Source organism: Cnephaeus nilssonii (genome assembly GCF_951640355.1).
Source record: "Cnephaeus nilssonii genome assembly, chromosome: 7".
Classification (NCBI taxonomy): Eukaryota; Metazoa; Chordata; class Mammalia; order Chiroptera; family Vespertilionidae; genus Cnephaeus; species Cnephaeus nilssonii.
In genome coordinates, this window is record NC_137078.1 from 100,385,179 (window position 1) to 100,404,267 (window position 19,089).

Here is a 19,089-nt window from a genome sequence, read left to right on the forward strand (position 1 = left end):
GGGCACCTGCGCCCCTTGGCTGCGGCTGCATGGCTCTAGTTTCCGCCTCCATCGCCCCGTGGCCTCCTCCCCGTGTGTCCGGCTCAAACCCCCCTCGCCCCTATTTCACAAGGACCCTGTGGCTGGAGGTGGGCCACCCTCAATGCAGGGTGATCTCGTCGTGGGATCCTTGACATCTGCAAAGACCGCTCCCCGCATAAGGTCACGTTCACAGGCTCCAGGGATTTCGATGTGGACACCTCTTTTGGGGGGACACCATTCCACTCCTTCTGCCCACGGGACAGGAACTTCGCCTGGGAGATCCCCAGATGGGGAGCACCCCCGGGCAGGCCTGTGGGCCTGGGCTTTGGCCCCTGCCGAGATGCCAGCCCAGCTTCTCTCTTCCTGAGCCCCGGGCACAGCAGAGCCCCTGACGCGTTGCCATGGTGACTCTAAACCTGAAACTTTGGTCCCTTTGTATTGTTTGCCAGGAGCTCCTGCCTCTGACATCACAGGAAACACGCGAATCCAAGGGGGGGCGGGGCTGTTTCTGGAGGAAACTCGTGGCTCAGAACTTCCCTCTTTCTTTCCTCAAACGACCGGAGTCTGTCTGTGACATTCTCAGGATTTTCCCCAAAGAGCCAATGTCCTCGGCTTAGCAACAGCCTTAAACTTGAACCGCAGTCAGACCCGTTAGGAGGCGCACCGAAGGGTGAGCAAGGGACAGAGATGCTCCTCCCACTCCCACCTCAGCGCCAGCTCCAGAGTCCTGGACCCCTGGAGCCCCGAGCTGCGGGCCAGACAGGGACGGGGATGGGGACGGGCACAGGACAGGGACGGGGACGGGGACAGGAAAGGGACGGGGATGGGGATGGGGACAGGGACGGAGATGGGGACAGGGACAGGGATGGGGACAGGGACAGGATGGGGGTGGGGACAGGGACAGGACGGGGGTGGGGACAGGGACAGGGACAGGGATGGGGACAGGGACGGACGGGGACAGGACAAGGATGGGGACAGGAGGACAGAGACAGTCTCTACAGGAAGAGCGGGTCAGGATCTCGTGGCTGTGCCGGGCGCCCGGGAGTGAGGAGCTGGGGAAGGGCCAGGCGTGGGTGGGAACCTGCTCCTCCAGGAAACTTAACCCACTTGGAGGAGATGCTGGCGCCTCCTTCCCAGGATTTTCACGCACGTGCGTGTGGAAAAGTGAAGATTTGGGCCCGGCCGGCGTGGCTCAGTGGTTGAGCATCGACCTCTGAACCAGGAGGTTATGGTTCCATTTCCGGTCAGGGCACAGGCCCGAGTTGCAGGCATGGACCCCAGTGGGAAGGCATGCAGGAGGCGGCCGATCAATGATTCTCTCATCATTGATGTTTCTATCTCTCTCTCCCTCTCCCTTCCTCTCTGAAATCGATAAAAATATATTTGAAAATAAATAAATAAACAAAAGTGAAGCTCGGGTACTGGTCAGAGAGTTTTGGCTGCGAGTTCTGGGGACAATTTCCTTCTTCGTGACATACAGACGGCGTAACCGGCCTCATAATACATCCATCCCCTTTGGGCTCAGCGTCCTGCCTTGGGGGCCTGGGGAGTCTGAACACGTGGCCCCACATTGCAGCCCCGGCTCCGAGCGAGAGCCTACCAAGGAGGGGCAGCGGGAGCCCTCCTCTGAAAGGCAGCTCGCCATTACGGTGCTGCTGCTGCTGCTGCTGCTGTTCTAAAATCCTCACCCGAGGCGGGAGGATATTTTTTCCATGGATTTTTAGAGAGAGGAGAAGGGAGGGGGGAGAGCAAGAGAGAGGAGAGAGAAACATCGATGTGACACAGACGCTTGGATTGGTTGCCGTCCACACTCGCCCTGACCGGGGGTGGGGATCGGACCTGCAACCCAGGTAGGTGCCCTCGACCTGAATCCACCCCGCCGCCTCCCTGTGCACAGGCCGACCCTCTAACCACTGAGCCACACCGGCCAGGGCACTGTGCCGTTTTTTTGTTCCCACCATAGTTGCAAACCAAGATCAGCTTAATAGTGACAAGTCAGAAATACGAAAGCAAAGCTCAGGGGGTCTTTTAACTTCACTTCATAGTATCTTTATGGAAGGAGGTTATGCACTTGAAAAGAAGAGGACAATTCAGTACGTCATCCACCAAGTTATAAAAGCCGGCCCCATCCCCGGACAAGCAGGTGGTACAGCTGCCCTCAGCCCGGGACCTCCGTCTCTGCTCCAAGAACAAGCCTCCGTGGGGGGGACCCAGGTCTGCCCTCTGCTGGTCAAGGGGCACTGAGCATCATTACAGCTAGGAAGGGCGCTGGGCCCCTTGCCACGGAGGCCGCGTCCTTGCCTCCTGGTCACAGACTTTATGTCGGAGTCGGGGCTGGTGAGCGGGCAATAGAACAACGTCCGCCTAAGCGGTCACTGACAGCATCTTGGCACAGCGCGTCTACGCGGGAACTCTAAAATAAAGCGCCCGGCCGGGCCGAAACCGGTTTGGCTCAATGGATAGAGCGTCGGTCTGCGGACTGAAGGGTCCCGGGTTCGATTCCGGTCAGGGGCATGTACATTGGCTGCGGGCACATCCCTGGTGGGGGGTGTGCAGGAGGCAGCTGGTCGATGATTCTCTCTCATCGATGTTTCTAGCTCTCTGTCCCTCTCCCTTCCTCTCTGTAAAAAATCAATAAAATATATTTAAAAAAAAAAAAAAAAAAAAAAAAAAAAAAAGCGCCCGGCCGGCGTGGCCCAGTGGTTGAGCATCGACCTATGAACCAGGAGGTCACGGTTCCATTCCCGGTCAGGGACACATGCCTGGGTTGTGGGCTCCATCCCCAGTGGGGGGCGTGCAGGAGGAGCCGGTCAGTGATTCTCATCATTGACGTTTCTCTCTCTCCCTCTCCCTTCCTCTCTGAAGTCAATAAAAACGTATTAAACCGTGGGGTTTGCGAACAGTGCCATCACCTCTAGCCCGAGGTTCTCAAACAGAGCGATTGTGTCCCCCAAGGGTTTGGGGGCGATGCCTGGAGACGTTCTGGTTGTCACAGCCGGTGGGTGGCGGTCGCACAAGGTCTCGCCCGGCACCGCGTGTTCACCGCACCGAGGCTGGGCACCGGCTCTGGCCTGGCAGTGACTTCAGCTTTACCTGTGAGAGCGGGAGCTGGGCTGGCCGCTGCCTCCCGCGGGCCGAGCCTCCGTGAGGGCCACCACAGGCGGCGCGCAAGCTGCGGGCCCTCCCCAGGGGCTGCCCGGCGTGGCCCGAGCAGCGGAGACTCTGTGCTGAGTCCTGGACGCTCAGCCCCTGACCCCCGGGCGGCATCTGCTCGTCACTCGGCTTGCTGGGTGACCCTGAGGTCAGGAAAGCGTCTCGAGATGCCAAAGCCACACAAAGTCAAGACAAGCAAGTCTTGACTCCAAACATCGTTTTTTCTCCTTGTTTAATTGTGATGAAATGCACGTCACAGAAAAATGAGCATCATCACCATTTCCAAGCGTGTGGTTCCGTAGTGTGAGGTGCACTGTGGTGGACCGATCTTCAGAATCCTTCCCACCTTCCGAAACTGAAACTCGGTACCAATTTTATTTTTTGTTTTGTTATTCTTCACCCAAGGATATTTTTCCATTGATTTTTCAGAAAGAGTGGAAGGGAGGTGGGAGGGAGGATGGCGGGGGGGAGAGAAAGACAGAGAGAAACATCAATGTGAGAGAGACACATCAATCGTTTGCCCCCACACAGCCCAACCAGGGCCAGGGAACCTGCAACCAAGGGACGTGCCCGTGACCGAAATCAAACCCTGGACCCTTCAGTCCTCGGGCTGATGCTCTATCAACCTATGAACCAGGAGGTCAGGGTTCAATTCCCGGGCACATGCCCAGGTTGTGGGCTCCAAGCCCCAGTGTGGGGCGTGCAGGAGGCACCCGATCAATGATTCTCTCTCATCATTGATGTTTCTCTCTCACCCTCTCCTTTCCTCTCTCTGAAATCAATAAAATATATGTATATATTACAAAATTATAAATATATTACATCCTATATAATAAAAGGCTAATATGCAAATCGACTGAACAGCGGAACAACTGGTCACCATGATGCACACTGACCACCAGGGGGCAGACGCTCAACACAGGAGCTGCCCCCTGGTGGTCAGTGCACTCCCACAGGGGGAGCAGTGCTCAGTCAGAAGCTGAGCTCACTGCGGCGGTGGCAGGAGCCTCTCCTGCCTCCTCAGCAGCGCTAAGGACCCCTCGGGGGATGTCCAACTGCTGGCTTAGGCCCACTCCCCACAGGCTGGGCTGAGGGACTCCCCCCTTCCAGTGCACGAGTGTCGTGCACCGGGCCTCTAGTATAAGTATATTAGGCTTTGCTTTACAGCTAAGTTACAACGTGCTTTCTGGCTTTACCCAACAAGAGGAAAACAAAGTGCGAGGCTGTGAGTTAAGGTGGTGAGTTCTGTCAGCTGCTCTGGCAAGAGTGGTTTGTCGGTGTGTGTGTGAACTTACGGATGTGTACTGCTCCTGGTTTTCGTGCGTTTTCCCCGTCACAGGTTAAGATTTGGGAGGGAAGAAACCAAAAGAGCCAACCTCCGAAGTAACTACTCTCAGGCCTGTGTGGATCTAAGTTCATTTCCCATTTGACACGCCCACTCTCCAAGGAGCCACCAAACCGCATATCGTGGGCCCAGAGAGGGCAGAGGGGGAGCCTCCCGGAGCCACTGTTCTTTTGTCCGAGTGGTGACGACAGGCAGGCCATCCTCAATCACAGGATCACAGACCTGGCGTCCTGAAACTCACGCTCCGTCCCGTTTGAGTGAATCCTAGAGGCGGTGTTTGCCGAAGCAGGGGAAGGATGGAAGGGAACTCCTCTCCACAACCAAGCGTATGGCCCAATGAATGTCTACAACCCTTGGGGAAAAAAAGGAGCGTCTCAACATTGTCGTTTCTCTCGCCCAGCCTCCCTGTAAGAAATTCTTAAAGACCAGCCAATGTCAGCCTGCCGTTGAGCCTAATCACGGCTCTTCAAAGGAGAAAAAAGCAAAGCCCATTAAAAAATTGCTGGAATAGCAGATGGGACGTGAGTATCTGTGAAAAGCTATTGTGGGGAAGCCTCACACAGCCAAAGAAATAGCTCTTCACTTACACCCGGCCGGCAGGCCGCTGCACACGGGGCTCAGCGCATCTGAATAACCCAGCTCAGGGCACCTCAGTCTCCTGCCAGAGACGCTGCCAGAGACAGCCTCAGAGGTGGGGCCCCGGGGAAGGGAGGCGCAGAGGCCCAGATGGCACGCATCTGGCCAAAAATTAGAAGAGAAAGAAATCAACTTCTCAAATCCACAGGCAGGTGTTTGGGGCCTCCCCGGAGGCCTGCTGGGGAAGGGCAACAAGGGTGGTCTGCACCTCTGGCCAGGTAAGGCACCACAAACGTCCCTGGGACATCGTGGAGCCTGGGACAGGTCCCACAGGTGGCCGGAGCCCGGGAGCCCCGCGGTCCACCCTCTCTTGATAACTGCCTCCGTTCGAAGACATTTAAATTATTTAGATGGTTGTAACCGAGACATCTTTAATAATGCACCAAACAGCAGGCACCAGGTTGAAATCAATTAGACTCCACCGCTAAATTATAAGGTAGAAATTTACAAGAGAGCGGCTCGGGGATGGGGCTGAAGGTGCACTCGCCTGCCAAAGACAAATTAGATCAGGACCAGGTGGGTCCTGACTCTTCACTTAAACAGCAGAAAACTGGCCCGACGCTCCTGAATTCAGGGCGATAACAAGAAATGGAAATGAGGAGGCCCGCCGTCTGATCGAGGTTCTGGACGGTCCAGAGAAGTGGTGGCAGAACAAATCCCATTTGCAGGTTTCCTGTGCAGAGACAAGACGGCAAGCGGCTGCGGCCCCGGTGGGGCTAGTTGGGAAGCGGGTGCGCCCCGCCCTGGGAGCCGGCCAGGCAGACAGGGAGGTGCTGCAGGGGCCTGGCTCCGCGGCGCCCCGAGGGTGAGCACCACCTCCTGTGACTGCGAAGTCTCCCTTTGCCGTCCCAGCGCGGCCCGGCTGGGCTCTAGGTGCGCGGGCAGCACGTGGCGGGGCCCCGGGCGCCGCTCCCGCCCTCGGCCGCGCGGGGGCGCAGGGCGCAGGCGCGCTGCTCTCCGGCGCGGGCGGCGGCGACGCGCCTCCGGGCCGCCAGGGGCCGCTGTGGCGCCGCCGGGCCGCCCGCGCTGTGCGCGCCGCCGGCCGCCGGTCCCTCTTGAGCACGGCCTGCCGGTTTGGCGGGGTGAAAGGTTGCGAAGATGGCGACGGCCTTGAGCGAGGAGGAGCTGGACAATGAAGACTATTACTCGTTGCTGAACGTGCGCCGGGAGGTGAGGCCTGCGGCGGGGATGCCGTCAGGGCTGAGGCCGGGCCCGGCCGTTCGGGAGGGCCGGGCTGGCGGCGAGTGCCCCGTTCCCGCCGCGGGAGGCCGGGGCCGGCGAGGAGGCCGCGTGACCCCGTCTGACGTGCGCGACCGCCGGCCGATCGGGCGGCCCCCACCGCCCGGGCCCTCGCGCGGGGGTGCCCCGGCGGCCTGTGCCCTGCTCTCGGCGGCCAGGGCGCCGCGTGCGCTGTCCAGGCGCGGCCGGGGCCCCGCACCCGCGGGAGGGCGCAGGGCTCCCGGGAAGGAGACGCCGGGGGAGTCCCAGTCCCCCAGGACCTGGGCCCACGCGCGCCTAGCACACCCACCCTGGTGGAGGGGCCGTGTCGTGTCATCGCCCCCGGCCGGCAGGGTGGGAAACGGAGTCTGGGGTATCAAGGTCAAAGCCCCCGGGCGGCCTCCGCAGGGCTCTGTCGGGCCCCTGGACTGACCCGGGCTCCGGGGCACACACACGCCTGGCGCGCTCCTCTCCCCGGAAGCTGGAGGAGGAGCCCCCCGGACCCACAGCCTCGGTTCGGGGGCTGCAGAGTAGGAAGCAGCTCTGTGGCCAGGAAGGGAGCGGAGCCCCACGCGCGGCCTCGCGTGCGCGTCGATCCCCACACCAGTGCCCGTGCCCGTCCCCTCCGAACAACAGACAGAGAGAGGCCCGCGCGGTGCCGGGCACGGGGGAAGCGCCCCGTAAGCGTCCCTGTTGCCTCGTGCCTTCGAGCCCCGCGTGAAGGGCAGGAAGGCTTCCAAGGTCAGGTCAGAAGGTGGAGCGTTTGTCTCTAAGCCGCGGGGTCCCGTCTCCCCGGCCTCGCCGGCGGACCCCTCCTGCCAGCTCAGGGTTTCCAGGGATCGGAACTAGCAGGGTTGGCTGTCCAGGGCAGAGCTGGTCTGCTGGTGCCCAGCAGCTCACGTGTCCCCGGCGCCCACTTTGTGCAGGGCCACTCTGCCGAGCGAACACACTACCTCCCGTCGTTCTGGCGTGAGCCCTGAGGCAGGTGTTGGATATTCTGGCTCCTGGCGGAGAACGCTGAGGCAGAGCGAGAGGAAGTCTCGGCCACAGGCACACCTCGGGGAGGTGCCGGAGCCTGAGCTCAGCCCTGGGCTGTCCCTGCTGTCCCCCTCGCTTCCCGGCCCTCAGACCACAGAGCTGCCGGCTCTGGGACTGTGTTCTGGGGAACCCCGCGTGAAAATCCCTCAAATGTTAGCTACTTTGAAACCCCAGGGAAATATTTTTGGGAATTGGAAGTCATGTTAGGCTGTCATAGGGCACCTGGAGCTTGGTGTAACTTAACAACAGCGAGGCTTTGGGTAAATCACTTTGGCCTTTGGTTTCTCCCCCCCCCCCCCACCCCCCAATCCTCACCCAAGGACATGTTCATGGATTTGAAAGAGAGACATCGATGTGAGCATCCGCTGGCTCCCATACTGGCTCCAACCGGGGGCTAAACCGGAACCTGGGTATGTGCCCTGACCAGGAATCGAACCCACGACCTTTCATTGTTCAGGACAACCCTCCAGCCAACTGAGCCACAAGGCCAGGGCTCTTTCCCTTTTAATGAAGCTGTCTGGCTAGTTCTTCTTTAAGCTTTCTGCAGTTCTCAAAAACAAAGCAGGTAATGAAACTAGCTTTTCTGGAGTCATCCTTTCTTACCATCCCTTTATAGTTAGTCTGGGGTATCAGTAATTTAGCTTCCACTGACCTGTTTACCAGACTTACAGAGTACTAGCTGCAAATAATCAGAAATAGCTATGCTAGTAGGCTTAGCCAGACTCCTAGGTAAACATTTGTCAAAAGTGTATCTTGAAACCGATGGACTCTGAGGACCTGTCGTTCCTGGACTGATGGGTGGGAGCCAAAGAAATACTTCTTTTAAAAAGCTTTACTACTACCATCCTAGTGGGTGTGGCTCAGTGGATAGAGCATGTGCCTGAGCTGAAGGGTCCCAGGTCCGATGCCTGTCAAGGGCATGTACCGCAGTTGCAGGTTCGATCCCTGAACCTGGAGGCAACCAAACAATGTGTCTCTTTCACATCGATGTTTCTCTCTCTGTCTCACCCCCTCCCTTCTACTCTAAAAATCAATGGAAAAATATCCTCGAGTGAGGGTTAACAAAAATCAAATAAAATCCCCCAAAATTTTTTTAGAAAGTTTACTACTACCAATGAGTGAAGGCACTTCCCACATTTATGACTATACGCCGAATCCCTGTGGAACGTGTCCTCTTGCTTACGTCATTTTGGTGGCCTTTGTCACAAACTCCATGTAGAAGGTGTGCTGTGCTGACTTTATCCTGATTCTGTAAGATACGCTCTGAAGGGTGGTCTCTGGACTTGACATTTACTAGGGCCTTTTTGTGAAATCAGAGGGCAACCTGAAGGTAAAACAACGTTTAGTTGGAGAGTGAGAGAAAAATTAGAAGTCCTCTTACTTCTTACATGTGTGGTTGGAAGTGGACAGTGACACCTGTTTTGTTTGCTGCTGGCTCCTGATGCCGCGTGTGTGACTGGAGGAGGTGAGAGCATTCCCACCGGACAGCTCAGAGCCTTCCCGCAGTGCTCAGGACGCTCAGAGAGTTTTCCCTGGGAGTCTCAAATGGAAGCAACCTTCGAGTTCTAGTTAGAAATGTAAATATTAGCCCTAACTGGTGTGGCTCAGTGGATAGAGCGTCGGCCTGTGGACTGAAGGGTCCCAGGTTCGATTCCGGTCAAGGGCATGTACCTTGGTTGCGGCACATCCCCAGTAGGGGGTGTGCAGGAGGCAGCTGATCGATGTTTCTAACTCTCTATCCCTCTCCCTTCCTCTGTAAAAAAAATCAATAAAATATATTTTAAAAATAAATAAATAAAATCAATGAATGAAAACAAATTTTTTAAAGGAAGAAGAGCCTGGCTGATGTGGCTCAGTGGTTGAGCATCGACCCAGGAAACCAAGAGAGATCACTGGTTCAGGTCCCAGTCAGGGCGCATGTCCGGATCGCAGGCTTGATGTTTCTATCTCTATCCCTCTCCCTTCCTCTCTAAAAATCAGTAAAAACATATTTTAAAGAAAAAGTTTCCCTTAAGAAAAAAAAAAGAAAAGAATCACCCCCGGTTTTAAACTTTAGAACGTCCCCTCAATTATGGTCCAGAGAGTGAAGCAGCAGCTAGTCAGGACCACCAGGTTGTGCCATAAAAAAGACGCATGCGATCTTGAATGACTCCCTTTCTCTGGTGTTCTGGATCTCTTGTTTACAGAGTGGCCATTGCCTGCCACACGTTGAGGGGAAGGAATAATTTATCATTACCTGGGCACACCAAAACCAGCTCAGCGTCTCTGCCTCAGTGTAGTCAGAGGCATCACAAGGGCCTAAAATCTGAGGTTTCTGAGACGATTCTCCAAAACTTATTTGGAGAAAGGATTCCTGAACAATAAATCGGAGTAAAATTACTTTGATCTTTGTACGTTTTCTTAGACATTTTAAACCTAATTTATTTCTAAATAATGGGTAATTTCTACTTATCAATGTTGAATTACTTTTGAAAGAGTTTCATTTTTACACATCACTCAGCAATGTTCATATCCAGTTTTAAGATCTCAGTCCCAGTCAATTTAGCTTTAAAGGAGCCAATTCCTTTTCAAGTTTTAAACAACAACAAAAAAAAACATACAGTTTAATAAACTTTAAAAGGTTTTCTTTCTTGAGATCAGCATTCTGGGATCTTCATCCTTCCTAACAGTGATGAAACTAGAATCATGACCTACCAATAAAACATTTTCCCAAAGTTCCTGCATTTTTCTTCCCTGGTAGAGGGCACATTGTTCTTCCCACGGTTGTTGCTTGTCTGGGTTTCTCAAGTTCAGCCCACACCAGGGAGTGGGGCTCAACATTTGAGTTTGGATTGCAGATGGGAGGAAAGCCATTTCTCACCAAGTCACCCACGCCCCAGCCAGCATGGGGCGGCCCGCTGCAGAAACTGAGCACAAAGGGCTCAGCTAAGGCCTGTGCACACACAGGTCCCGCTGAAGCAGTGAGGTGCCGTGTGTTCATTCACTCATGGCTTGTCTAACCTCGGGATGGGTCTGCATGAGCCAGTTAAAGATGGGTCTGAAAGGTCATTCCTCGGGGGGTTTCCCATCTACAGTATGTTCAGAAGTTCCGCGTTTATAGCAGGGAGCCCGGTTACAGTGCGTTGGGCAGGTAGTGGTAAGCAAGCCCTGGTTGTCCAAACACCTAACACGCAGATGATCACATTCCTAAGGTGTCGTGTAGTCAAGAGGCTGAGGAGCCCTAGCCGGTTTGGTTCAGTGGATAGTGTTGGCCTGTGGACCGAAGGGTCCCGGGTTTGATTCCGGATGTGCGGGAGGCAGCCAGTCGATGTGTTTCTGTCTTTCCCTCTTCCACTCTCTCTAAAAATCAATGGATAGCCCGCCGAAACCGGTTTGGCTCAGTGGATAGAGCATCAGCCTGCGGACTCAAGGGTCCCAGGTTCGATTCCGGTCAAGGGCATGTACCTTGGTTGCGGGCACATCCCCAGTAGGGGGTGTGCAAGAGGCAGCTGATCGATGTTTCTCTCTCATCGATGTTTCTAACTCTCTATCCCTCTCTCTTTCTCTCTGTAAAAAATCAATAAAATACATAAAAAAAAATAAAAATCAATGGATAAATATCCTTGGGTGAGGGTTAAAAAAAAAAAAAAAGAGGCCGAGGAGCAGGAGTGTAGCCCACGATGCCACTTGGGTGACCTTGAACAAGTCATCGTGAAGTCTCCATTTAATGACAGCTGTCCTTCATAGAGCTATTGCGAGTATACGGGGCTCAGCAGCGAGGCCTGCGTGAATCCCGCCTTTACTGTTCTGGGATTTCGTGCCCCTGGTAGGATAACCTTCTTGCCTTTTCCTTGACATTGAAGTGTTAGTTAGCATCTAATAAAGTATTAATAAGCACTTACTGATGTTGGATGTTGGGAGCATTGCAGTGGAGTAAGGAAATGTTCACAGTGCCTGACGGAAGCGGATATTCAGATGAGATTTACTGTTAGTTTTTGAAGTTCGGTAAGCATGAGATTTCGCTGATTTTAAAAAGGCGTTCATGTGCATAGAAAGCGGTGGTATGCTTTGTCCTGGCTAAATTTGCTGTCCGTCTGTTGTGCTAATAAACCTGGTACCAGAACTTAGGGATAGCAGCAGGCTCTGACTTCGCAAAGCTTTCTTTGCTCTTTCTGTTCAAAGTACCAAGTGTGGGGGGTTTTTGTTTGTTTTTGGGGGGTTTTTTCTTCAAAAAACAGTTCTGAACTCTGCTTCCTGCAAGTCATGAGTTTGACTTGGAGGGTGCAGGAAGGGGTTCCTGGGAGTAGGGTGCAGGCATAGTCCAGACAGGCAGAGTGGGGCCCGAAGATACAGCTGTGGGCGCTATCAGCTCTGATGGGGCGGGCAGGGAGGAGGACTTCCCGGAGGCAGAGGCTCTGCCAGGCCCTGACTAGACAGCAGAGCTGGTCAGGAGGGGCCAGGCCCATCCAGAGGGGCGCCTGGTGGTCCTGCCTCGAGGTGGGGAGGGAGCTGTTGGGAGACCCAGCGCGTTCCGCTGACATCTCCTAATGTGATCAGCAAACATCGAGGGGTTAAATTGAAAAATGTGTTTTCTTTAATGAACCATAAGCTAGTTATTACTCTGCTGCTTTGGCGTTTCGAACAATTGCCTCTTGAAAGTTTAATGCTCTGGTTCTGCATTATCTACCCAAATACCTTTCTTTTTTCCCCTTTTTGCTTTCTTAAAGAGAATTCAATTGAAAGCTTTTCTGTTTGCCATGCGTGCAGTGATAAAACAATGGATCGGGAAATGTGGGGCATACAAGCAGCACGTTTTGTGCAGCTGTGGAATTTTAGTGTTTACTTTTTCATTAAACTTTTCTTTTCATTTTACTTACGTATTTTATTTATGTCCTGCCTTGTTCACGAAAGGATTTAAAACAACTTACGGATAAATAAATAAAATAGCATAAATGTTTGAAAGGGCCACACACACAAAATAAAAGACCGCTGGGAACGTGGCTGTTGTTACCACTGCCGTGGCACGTGTCCTGCAGCCCCCGCTCCCCTGGAGGAGCTCGTAGTTGAAGTGGCGCCTCCTTCCTGTTTGGACCCGGGCCTGCACGCTCAGTGCACAGTGTTCCCTCGCTGGCTTGCAGGAGCCAGAGCATTCCTCAGCGTTAAAATGCCAACAGACAGCAACCACGAGGCGTCGGCACGCGTGGGCAGGTATAGCAGATGGACACGGACGAGAGGAGGTATAAGGTCAGGCTCGTAGGGAGAAATAAGCCACGCTCTGGATGTGGAGATAGGATCCAAACCATTAATTTTGACCCAGAAAGGAACTTGAGCTCATTTCTCTAAGACATTGGCCTTTTTTTTTTTTTTTTTAAGTGTTGTTTCTCAAGGGCGTGCCCAGGAAGAGAAATGAAAACAAAATTGTACGGTGGCAGGAAAGTATTTCCTAGGCCCTTGGAATGACCTCTGATCAGGAATCAGAATTTCTGCGGTTTTGGCCCAACCGTGCTCACACGCTGTGGTCAGCAGAGACGTGCACTGGAGGACAGGGGTCACCCTCTGCCCATCACCCTTAAAGGTCACGCTTTTTTAGTGTGTATAGAGTTCTGTCATTACTAGTTGCCTAATACTTTTTTTGTTGTTTTTAATTATTTTCATTGATTTTAGAGAGGAAGGGAGAGGGATAGAGATAGAAATATCAATGATGAGAGAGAATCATTGATCAGCTGCCTCCTGCACACCCCCTACTGGGGATCGAGCCCGCAACCCAAGCATGTGCCCTTGGCCGGAATCGAACCTGGGACCCATCCCATTTGCTCTATCCACTGAGCCAAACTGGCTAGGGCTTTTTGTTGTTTTTGATCCTTACCTGAGGACGTGTTCATTGATTTTTAGAGAGGGGGGCAGGGAGAGAGAGAAAGAAACATAAATCGTGGCCTCCTGTACATGCCCTAACCAGGCCAGAACCGAACCTGTGACCTTTCTGTGCGTGGGACGACGTTCAACCAACTGGGCCACGCCGGCCAGGGCGGCCTAGTACTTTTGTGAGCTTACGTCACATTTTGAGGGTTAATGCATTCCGTAAATTTTGTGATTTTTTTTCCTTCTAAGTGGAACTTGAGGTTCAAAGGTTATTCCTGGTTGTAGAAACCTGGAATTGTTGGATCAACCTTCTGTTTTGCTTTCCTGGCTTATTCATGATGTGATTGTTTATCTCTCACGCCCACCTGTCCCAGGGAAGAGCCTGAAAATGGCTGCAGGCGGCAGCTTCCAGAACACGGAGATGCAGGGTGTCCCCCCGCCCTTACACTCCGCCGCAGCGCGGGGCAGCGGGAAGCCCCAGCCCAGGGCCTCGCATGCTGGCGCCTGGGAGCGCGTGGGGGTGACCTGGAAAGGCCAAAGGCCGGCCACGGAGCTGGGAACGCGGCGGCGGCTGGACAGCACAGCCCTCGCAGTCGGTGTGAGTCAGACGTCCTCGCAGCCTCGTCGGGGCGAGTCCCTCACCTCTCTGGCCTGTTTCTTTATCTGCCAGAGCCAGACAAGAAGTTCACTGTCAGGCTGTGGGGAAACTGAGCAAGGGTGCTTAACGTAGCAATGGGCACGTTATTATGGAAAGTAAATGCCAGTACATTTTCATTACCAGCATGAGCATAAAAGTTACAAGGAATGCTTTTATTGATTTGTTGGAGTTCTTTATATAATGTGGATGTCTTTTGTCTGAGAGGCGTTTTGTAAATATCTGATCCCTCTCTGTAGGTTGCCTTTCACTCCCCAAAAGCGATCTGTTTTATGAACCAAAGTTCGGTTGGAGCCAGGCTACACGTTATTAATTTCTAGCCAGCTTCTGGGTCAGGGGCTCATCATCAGGTAAACTCCTGCATCGTAGACAAGTCATTTAATCTTTTTTGGTCCTCACTATTTTATCTGTAAAATGGGGGTTCTAACACCAGCCTTAAGACTGTGTGATTATTAGTCCTGAACGAGGAGCATCAGGGGAAGTATTCTGTTGGCTGTCAGTCTGTATAGATGCACTTGTGACATCATTGGCCACCTTAAGTCCGATCAGCTCCCAGGTGCTCCTCGCTCCTCCTCGTCACCTTGCCGGGCCGGGGCTCATTCTCTGTCCTCAGAATTCCCCAGGTTCTCACACACACACACACACACACACACACACACACACACACACACACACACCGAGGCGCCCTTAAAGCTGTGCTCTGGCCCAGCATCTCCATCTGCCTCTGGGCGTTGTGCTTAGTTGGTCACTTCAGCTTCTCCCTGCCTGACTGCCGCCCGTTTCTCCCTAACCCAGGCGTCCGAGCCAGAAGCTGGGATGCCCTCTGCTCTCTCTTCTCCGTGTCGTGTTGGGTCCCTTTTGGCTGTCCCACGGGTCACCCAGTCAGGAATCCTCGCTCCAGCCCCTCATCCCTTCTTTTCCTTTGTGATTTCTAGGCCTGCACACCCTCCACCCTGCATTTCTGCTGTAGTTTTCTTCGGTCGCTCTGGTTTTGATTTTTGACAATTTTAGTTAAGCTGTACCAAGTGAATATTAACCAAGCGTCCTGGTCATATTATTTTCCTACCCAGGAACCTGTGTGCCTCCCCGTGGTTTATTGGGCCAGGGTCTACTCTTGGCTCCTTTTTTAAAGCCCCTGCACCTCAGGTGCTGGGTACTCTGCCTGCTTCGTGATGTTCTGCCTTTTCCACGAAGCTCCACGGCGTCCGACAGTCAAAAGGCTCACTGTTAACCCAGCACAGCGTGGCCCTTACTGATGTCTACTGAACCAATGAGCAGGTGGATTCATTTCCTGCCTGCTTCCTGTCTACTTATTTCCTTCCTTCCTTCCTTCCTCCCTTCTTTCCTTCCTTCCTTCCTTCCTTCCTTCCTTCCTTCCTTCCTTCCTTCCTTCCTTCCTTCCTTCCTTCCTTCCTCACCCAAGGATATTTTTCCATTTTCTTAGGGAGAGGAAGAGAGAGGGAAAGACAGAGAGAAACATCAATGTGAGAGAAACACATCGATTGGTTGCCTCCCGCATGAGCCCTGACCAGGGCCTGGGCCGGGGAGGAGCTGCAACCGAGGCATGTGCCCTTGACTGGAATGGAACCCAGGACCCCTTGGTCCTTAGGCCGACGCTCTATCCACTGAGCCAAACGGGTCAGGGCTTATATTCCTTTCTTTAGGGCATTTGTCCCCCTGAAATACCCTGCCTGTGTTGGTACCTCAGCAAGTCAGAACCCACCTTCTGCATTCCCATTAGATCCACCGCCTCCGTGAGGTTTCCTTGGCCTTCTCACTGCCCGGAGCTTACTTCCCCACCATTAGCATTTCTGTGGTTAAATCGTGTGTGGGGCTTTTTGTTTTCACTTTTAAAAATTGTTTACAGTCAGTTACAAGAGGAAGAGAGCAAATTCAAACACATCCTTCATGCTGGAGCCCAGATGAGCCAGGCCCGGGAGCCTCCGTCCGAGTCCGGTCCATGCTGGCCTTCCCTGCGGGGCCTGTCCCGTCCCCGTCGGCCAGACGTGGGCTGTCTGCCCTGGTTGCCTTGTTGCAGTGGCGAAGGGTTGCTTGTTGGCCACCTTAATCGAGCAGCAGCAATGGCGCTGGGAGTGAATCAGTGTCGGGTGCATCGGTTTCTTGTCCAGTTTGGGCTTGTGGCAGTTGACAGCTGGGTTTTTACCCTGGACCTGGGGTAGCCCCGGAGTTTCTGTTCTGCCTGGAAGCTCCTTACAGAGGTGGGTCAGCCAGGGTGAGCGGCCCGACCACATGCCCCGTGCAGAGGCGAGTGCCGCCGGGGGTCTGTCGCAGTGCAGGCCGAAGCCGCGTGCGGGAGCTGCGGTGACCAGGGCAGCTGCGTCCGCGTGCGGGGCTCCGCGAGAAGCTTCAGGCCGGCGGGGACCTTCACGGGATGCAGGGGTGCGTGTTAGTGCCTGCGAGTGGTGGCCTCGTCTCCGTAGTGACACTCGTGCCCGCTCAGTGACGCCAGATCACCCCCGCACGCTTTCTCCTGGGCAGCAGCTCCTCGGCTCCGGGGCCCAGGCTCGCTGCTAATTGGTGCCGGAGTCTGTTTTTTCCTTTAAATTGTATGAGTACCAAGCATCATAAAAAAAATTACAGGTTTTTATTAGCTGCTGCAGCTTATGTCAGTCTGATTGTCATGGAGCATATGGACAGTAATGAATCTTCAATTGCAGTAATTAGGCAAACGTCCCAAAATCTAATTGAATATAGTTTGTGGGGACTTGGTTGCTGAAATGCAGCGATATAGATACCGCCTGGAAGTTTGAGCTTGAAATTAGAGGCGTCAGCAGCAAAAATCCTGGTGGCTTTGCTGTTCCTCGGGAGGGTGTGGGTCTGAGCTGTTAAGTTGTTGCTCACTCGCTCTGGTAGGTCTTCCGTGTTGGATGAGGTGACATCCTTGTGGCTGTCCGTGTGTCCACCCAACCTACTGGTCTTCGCTGCCCAGCTCACGCTAGGGCTGTACTTCCTGGGTCCCTGGCGGTCGCAGGAGGCCCTGTGATTGGCTGTAGCAGTGATGTGAGCGGAAGCCATGTGTCAAGCTCAGGCGGGGGCATTTAAATGCCGGTGTGAGCCCCGGGGTGTCCTGCTCCTCCCTTGGCCTCAGTGACAGCAGTGGTTCCAGAGGGTGGCTGGCCGTCAGCCTGGGGCCTGCGGACATGGCCAAGCCGATCGCTAGCTGCGGAGGTGGACGTGTGCGTGATGAAGAAGTAAACCTTCGGGATGTTTGGGTTTTTGTTACCACAGCATCCTGAAACCCAGCAATTCTCAGACGTCTTGCTGTCAGGACCCTGTTACGGTCTTAAATTACTGTGGATCCCGAAGAGCTTCGTGTACATGGGTTATAGCCAACAATATGTAATTAGAAATTATACTGGATGGTTGGTAAAATATTGTAAAACAAGACAAAGTGTGCTTCTTAGATGTCAGTATAATAAGCACAAGGAAGACTTAAGGATTTCAAAATATCTGTGTATTGAAAAATAATGTATACAGACATGTGCAGCTACCGGCAGATATAACTAAGCAGCTGAAGAGGGTGCTCCATTTTCTCTTAGAATCCTAGTGCAGGGACCTCTCTGAATCAGTGTGACAGCACGTATTCCAAGAATATGCCCCACTCTGCTTGGACTAACCATCTCCCCCAGAGCAAGCTGCAGCCGTGAGCCCCAGTAGCTGGTAAGTACACAGTAACATAACTGAGAGCCAATTGAGTTCATCTCTGAAAACTCATTTTATACCCTACAGCTACCACTTTAGAAATTTCTAGAAAATGTAAGGATACACACTATACATTTCATTAGCCATCAGAACAATGATGTCATTGCACATCATGTGGCCTCATGAGGAAAGGGCAAAACAGCCCAGTGTTATTACGAACAGAGTTTTCATCTGTGGACCCCGACAGGCTCTGAGGGACTCCCAGGGGCCGCGCCCCCCTGGAGAAGCCTGCCCCGTCCCGTCCCGTCCCGTCTCATCCCGTCCCGTCCCGGGTCAGACACTGGCACTCACGGCTGCAGTTTGCCCTGGGAGGCAGAGTGGGGCATATTCTTGGAATACGTGCTGTCACACTGATTCAGAGAGGTCCCTGCACTAGGATTCTAAGAGAAAATGGAGCACCCTCTTCAGTTGCTTAATAATTTAAGGGAAGCAAATGTGATGAGCTGAGAGTCAGGAGACTTCTCCAAGCACGATGCCACCGCACAAATCAGAAAAGACACAATTGATAGCTCTGATTTTGTAAAAATGAGAAACTTCTGAGTTTGTTACCAGAAAAAAACTAAAACCTTAAAAAACTCATAAACACAAAAGACTCAAAGGAATCTACAATGTATTTATTTGATAAAAGATTCATGTTTCTAATCTTTATAAAGAACTCTTGGAAATCAGAAAGAAAGGTGGATACCCTGAGGAACGCAGTACGAAGGAAACAAATAGGTTATTTCTGAAGAAGAAATCGAAAATGCAAATAATGTCTGGAAAAGGCTCACCCTCCCGAGTGAACAAGCGGGTGCCATTCCACACACGTGTTTCTCTTCCTCCCCCCTCCCTCCCTCCTCTCTAAAAATCAATAAGAAAATCAGATAAGTAAACCGAGTGCCTTTCTTTGTCTCCAGGTTGGCAGAGTTCTCCTTTTTCGTGGTAGCTCTCAGTGCCGATGAGCTGAGGTGAGAGGCGCTCGCCGCCGGGGCAGGAAGCGGGCTCTGTGCCCTGGTTAACCCAACCCGAGCCTTTAGAGCAGGCGTCCTCACACTACGGCCCGCGGGCCACATGCGGGTGTTTTTGCCATTTTGTTTTTTTACTTCAAAATAAGATATGTGCAGTGTGCATAGGAATTTGTTCATAGTTTTTTTTAAACTATAGTCTGGCCCTCCAACCGTCTGAGGGACAGTGAACTGGCCCCCTGTTTAAAAAGTTTGAGGACCCCTGATCTAGAGCCTAGACATAGACACAGTAGGGGTGAGAGTGGCACCCCGGCAAAGGCAGGCCGTCCCCCTTCCCACTTGTTCTCTGGCGCTCCCCTGAAGGGACGAGCTGTCACTGAGGAAGGCTCCCACGGGAACCTCCCAGCCCCCCCCCCCCCCCCCCCCGGGCACTTCCAGAGAAGCTCACCAGACCAGGCGGTTCACACAGAGCTTCCGGTGGCTTGGAGCACCTCCTGTTCCGGGTGAAGCGCTTGCCA

The 19,089-nt window shown here is 53.5% G+C and overlaps 1 protein-coding gene across 1 annotated transcript in view; it reads left to right on the plus strand.

Annotated features, from left to right (window-relative positions):
• Positions 1-6,188: 6,188 nt before the first annotated feature.
• DNAJC11 (DnaJ heat shock protein family (Hsp40) member C11) overlaps positions 6,189-19,089 on the plus strand; it is a 46,144-nt gene continuing 33,243 nt past the window's right edge. Inside the window, exon 1 of the mRNA XM_079777288.1 lies at positions 6,189-6,325. Coding sequence (XP_079633414.1) covers positions 6,254-6,325 — 72 coding nt within the window. The 5' untranslated portion in view covers positions 6,189-6,253. The remainder of the gene's footprint in view (positions 6,326-19,089) is intronic.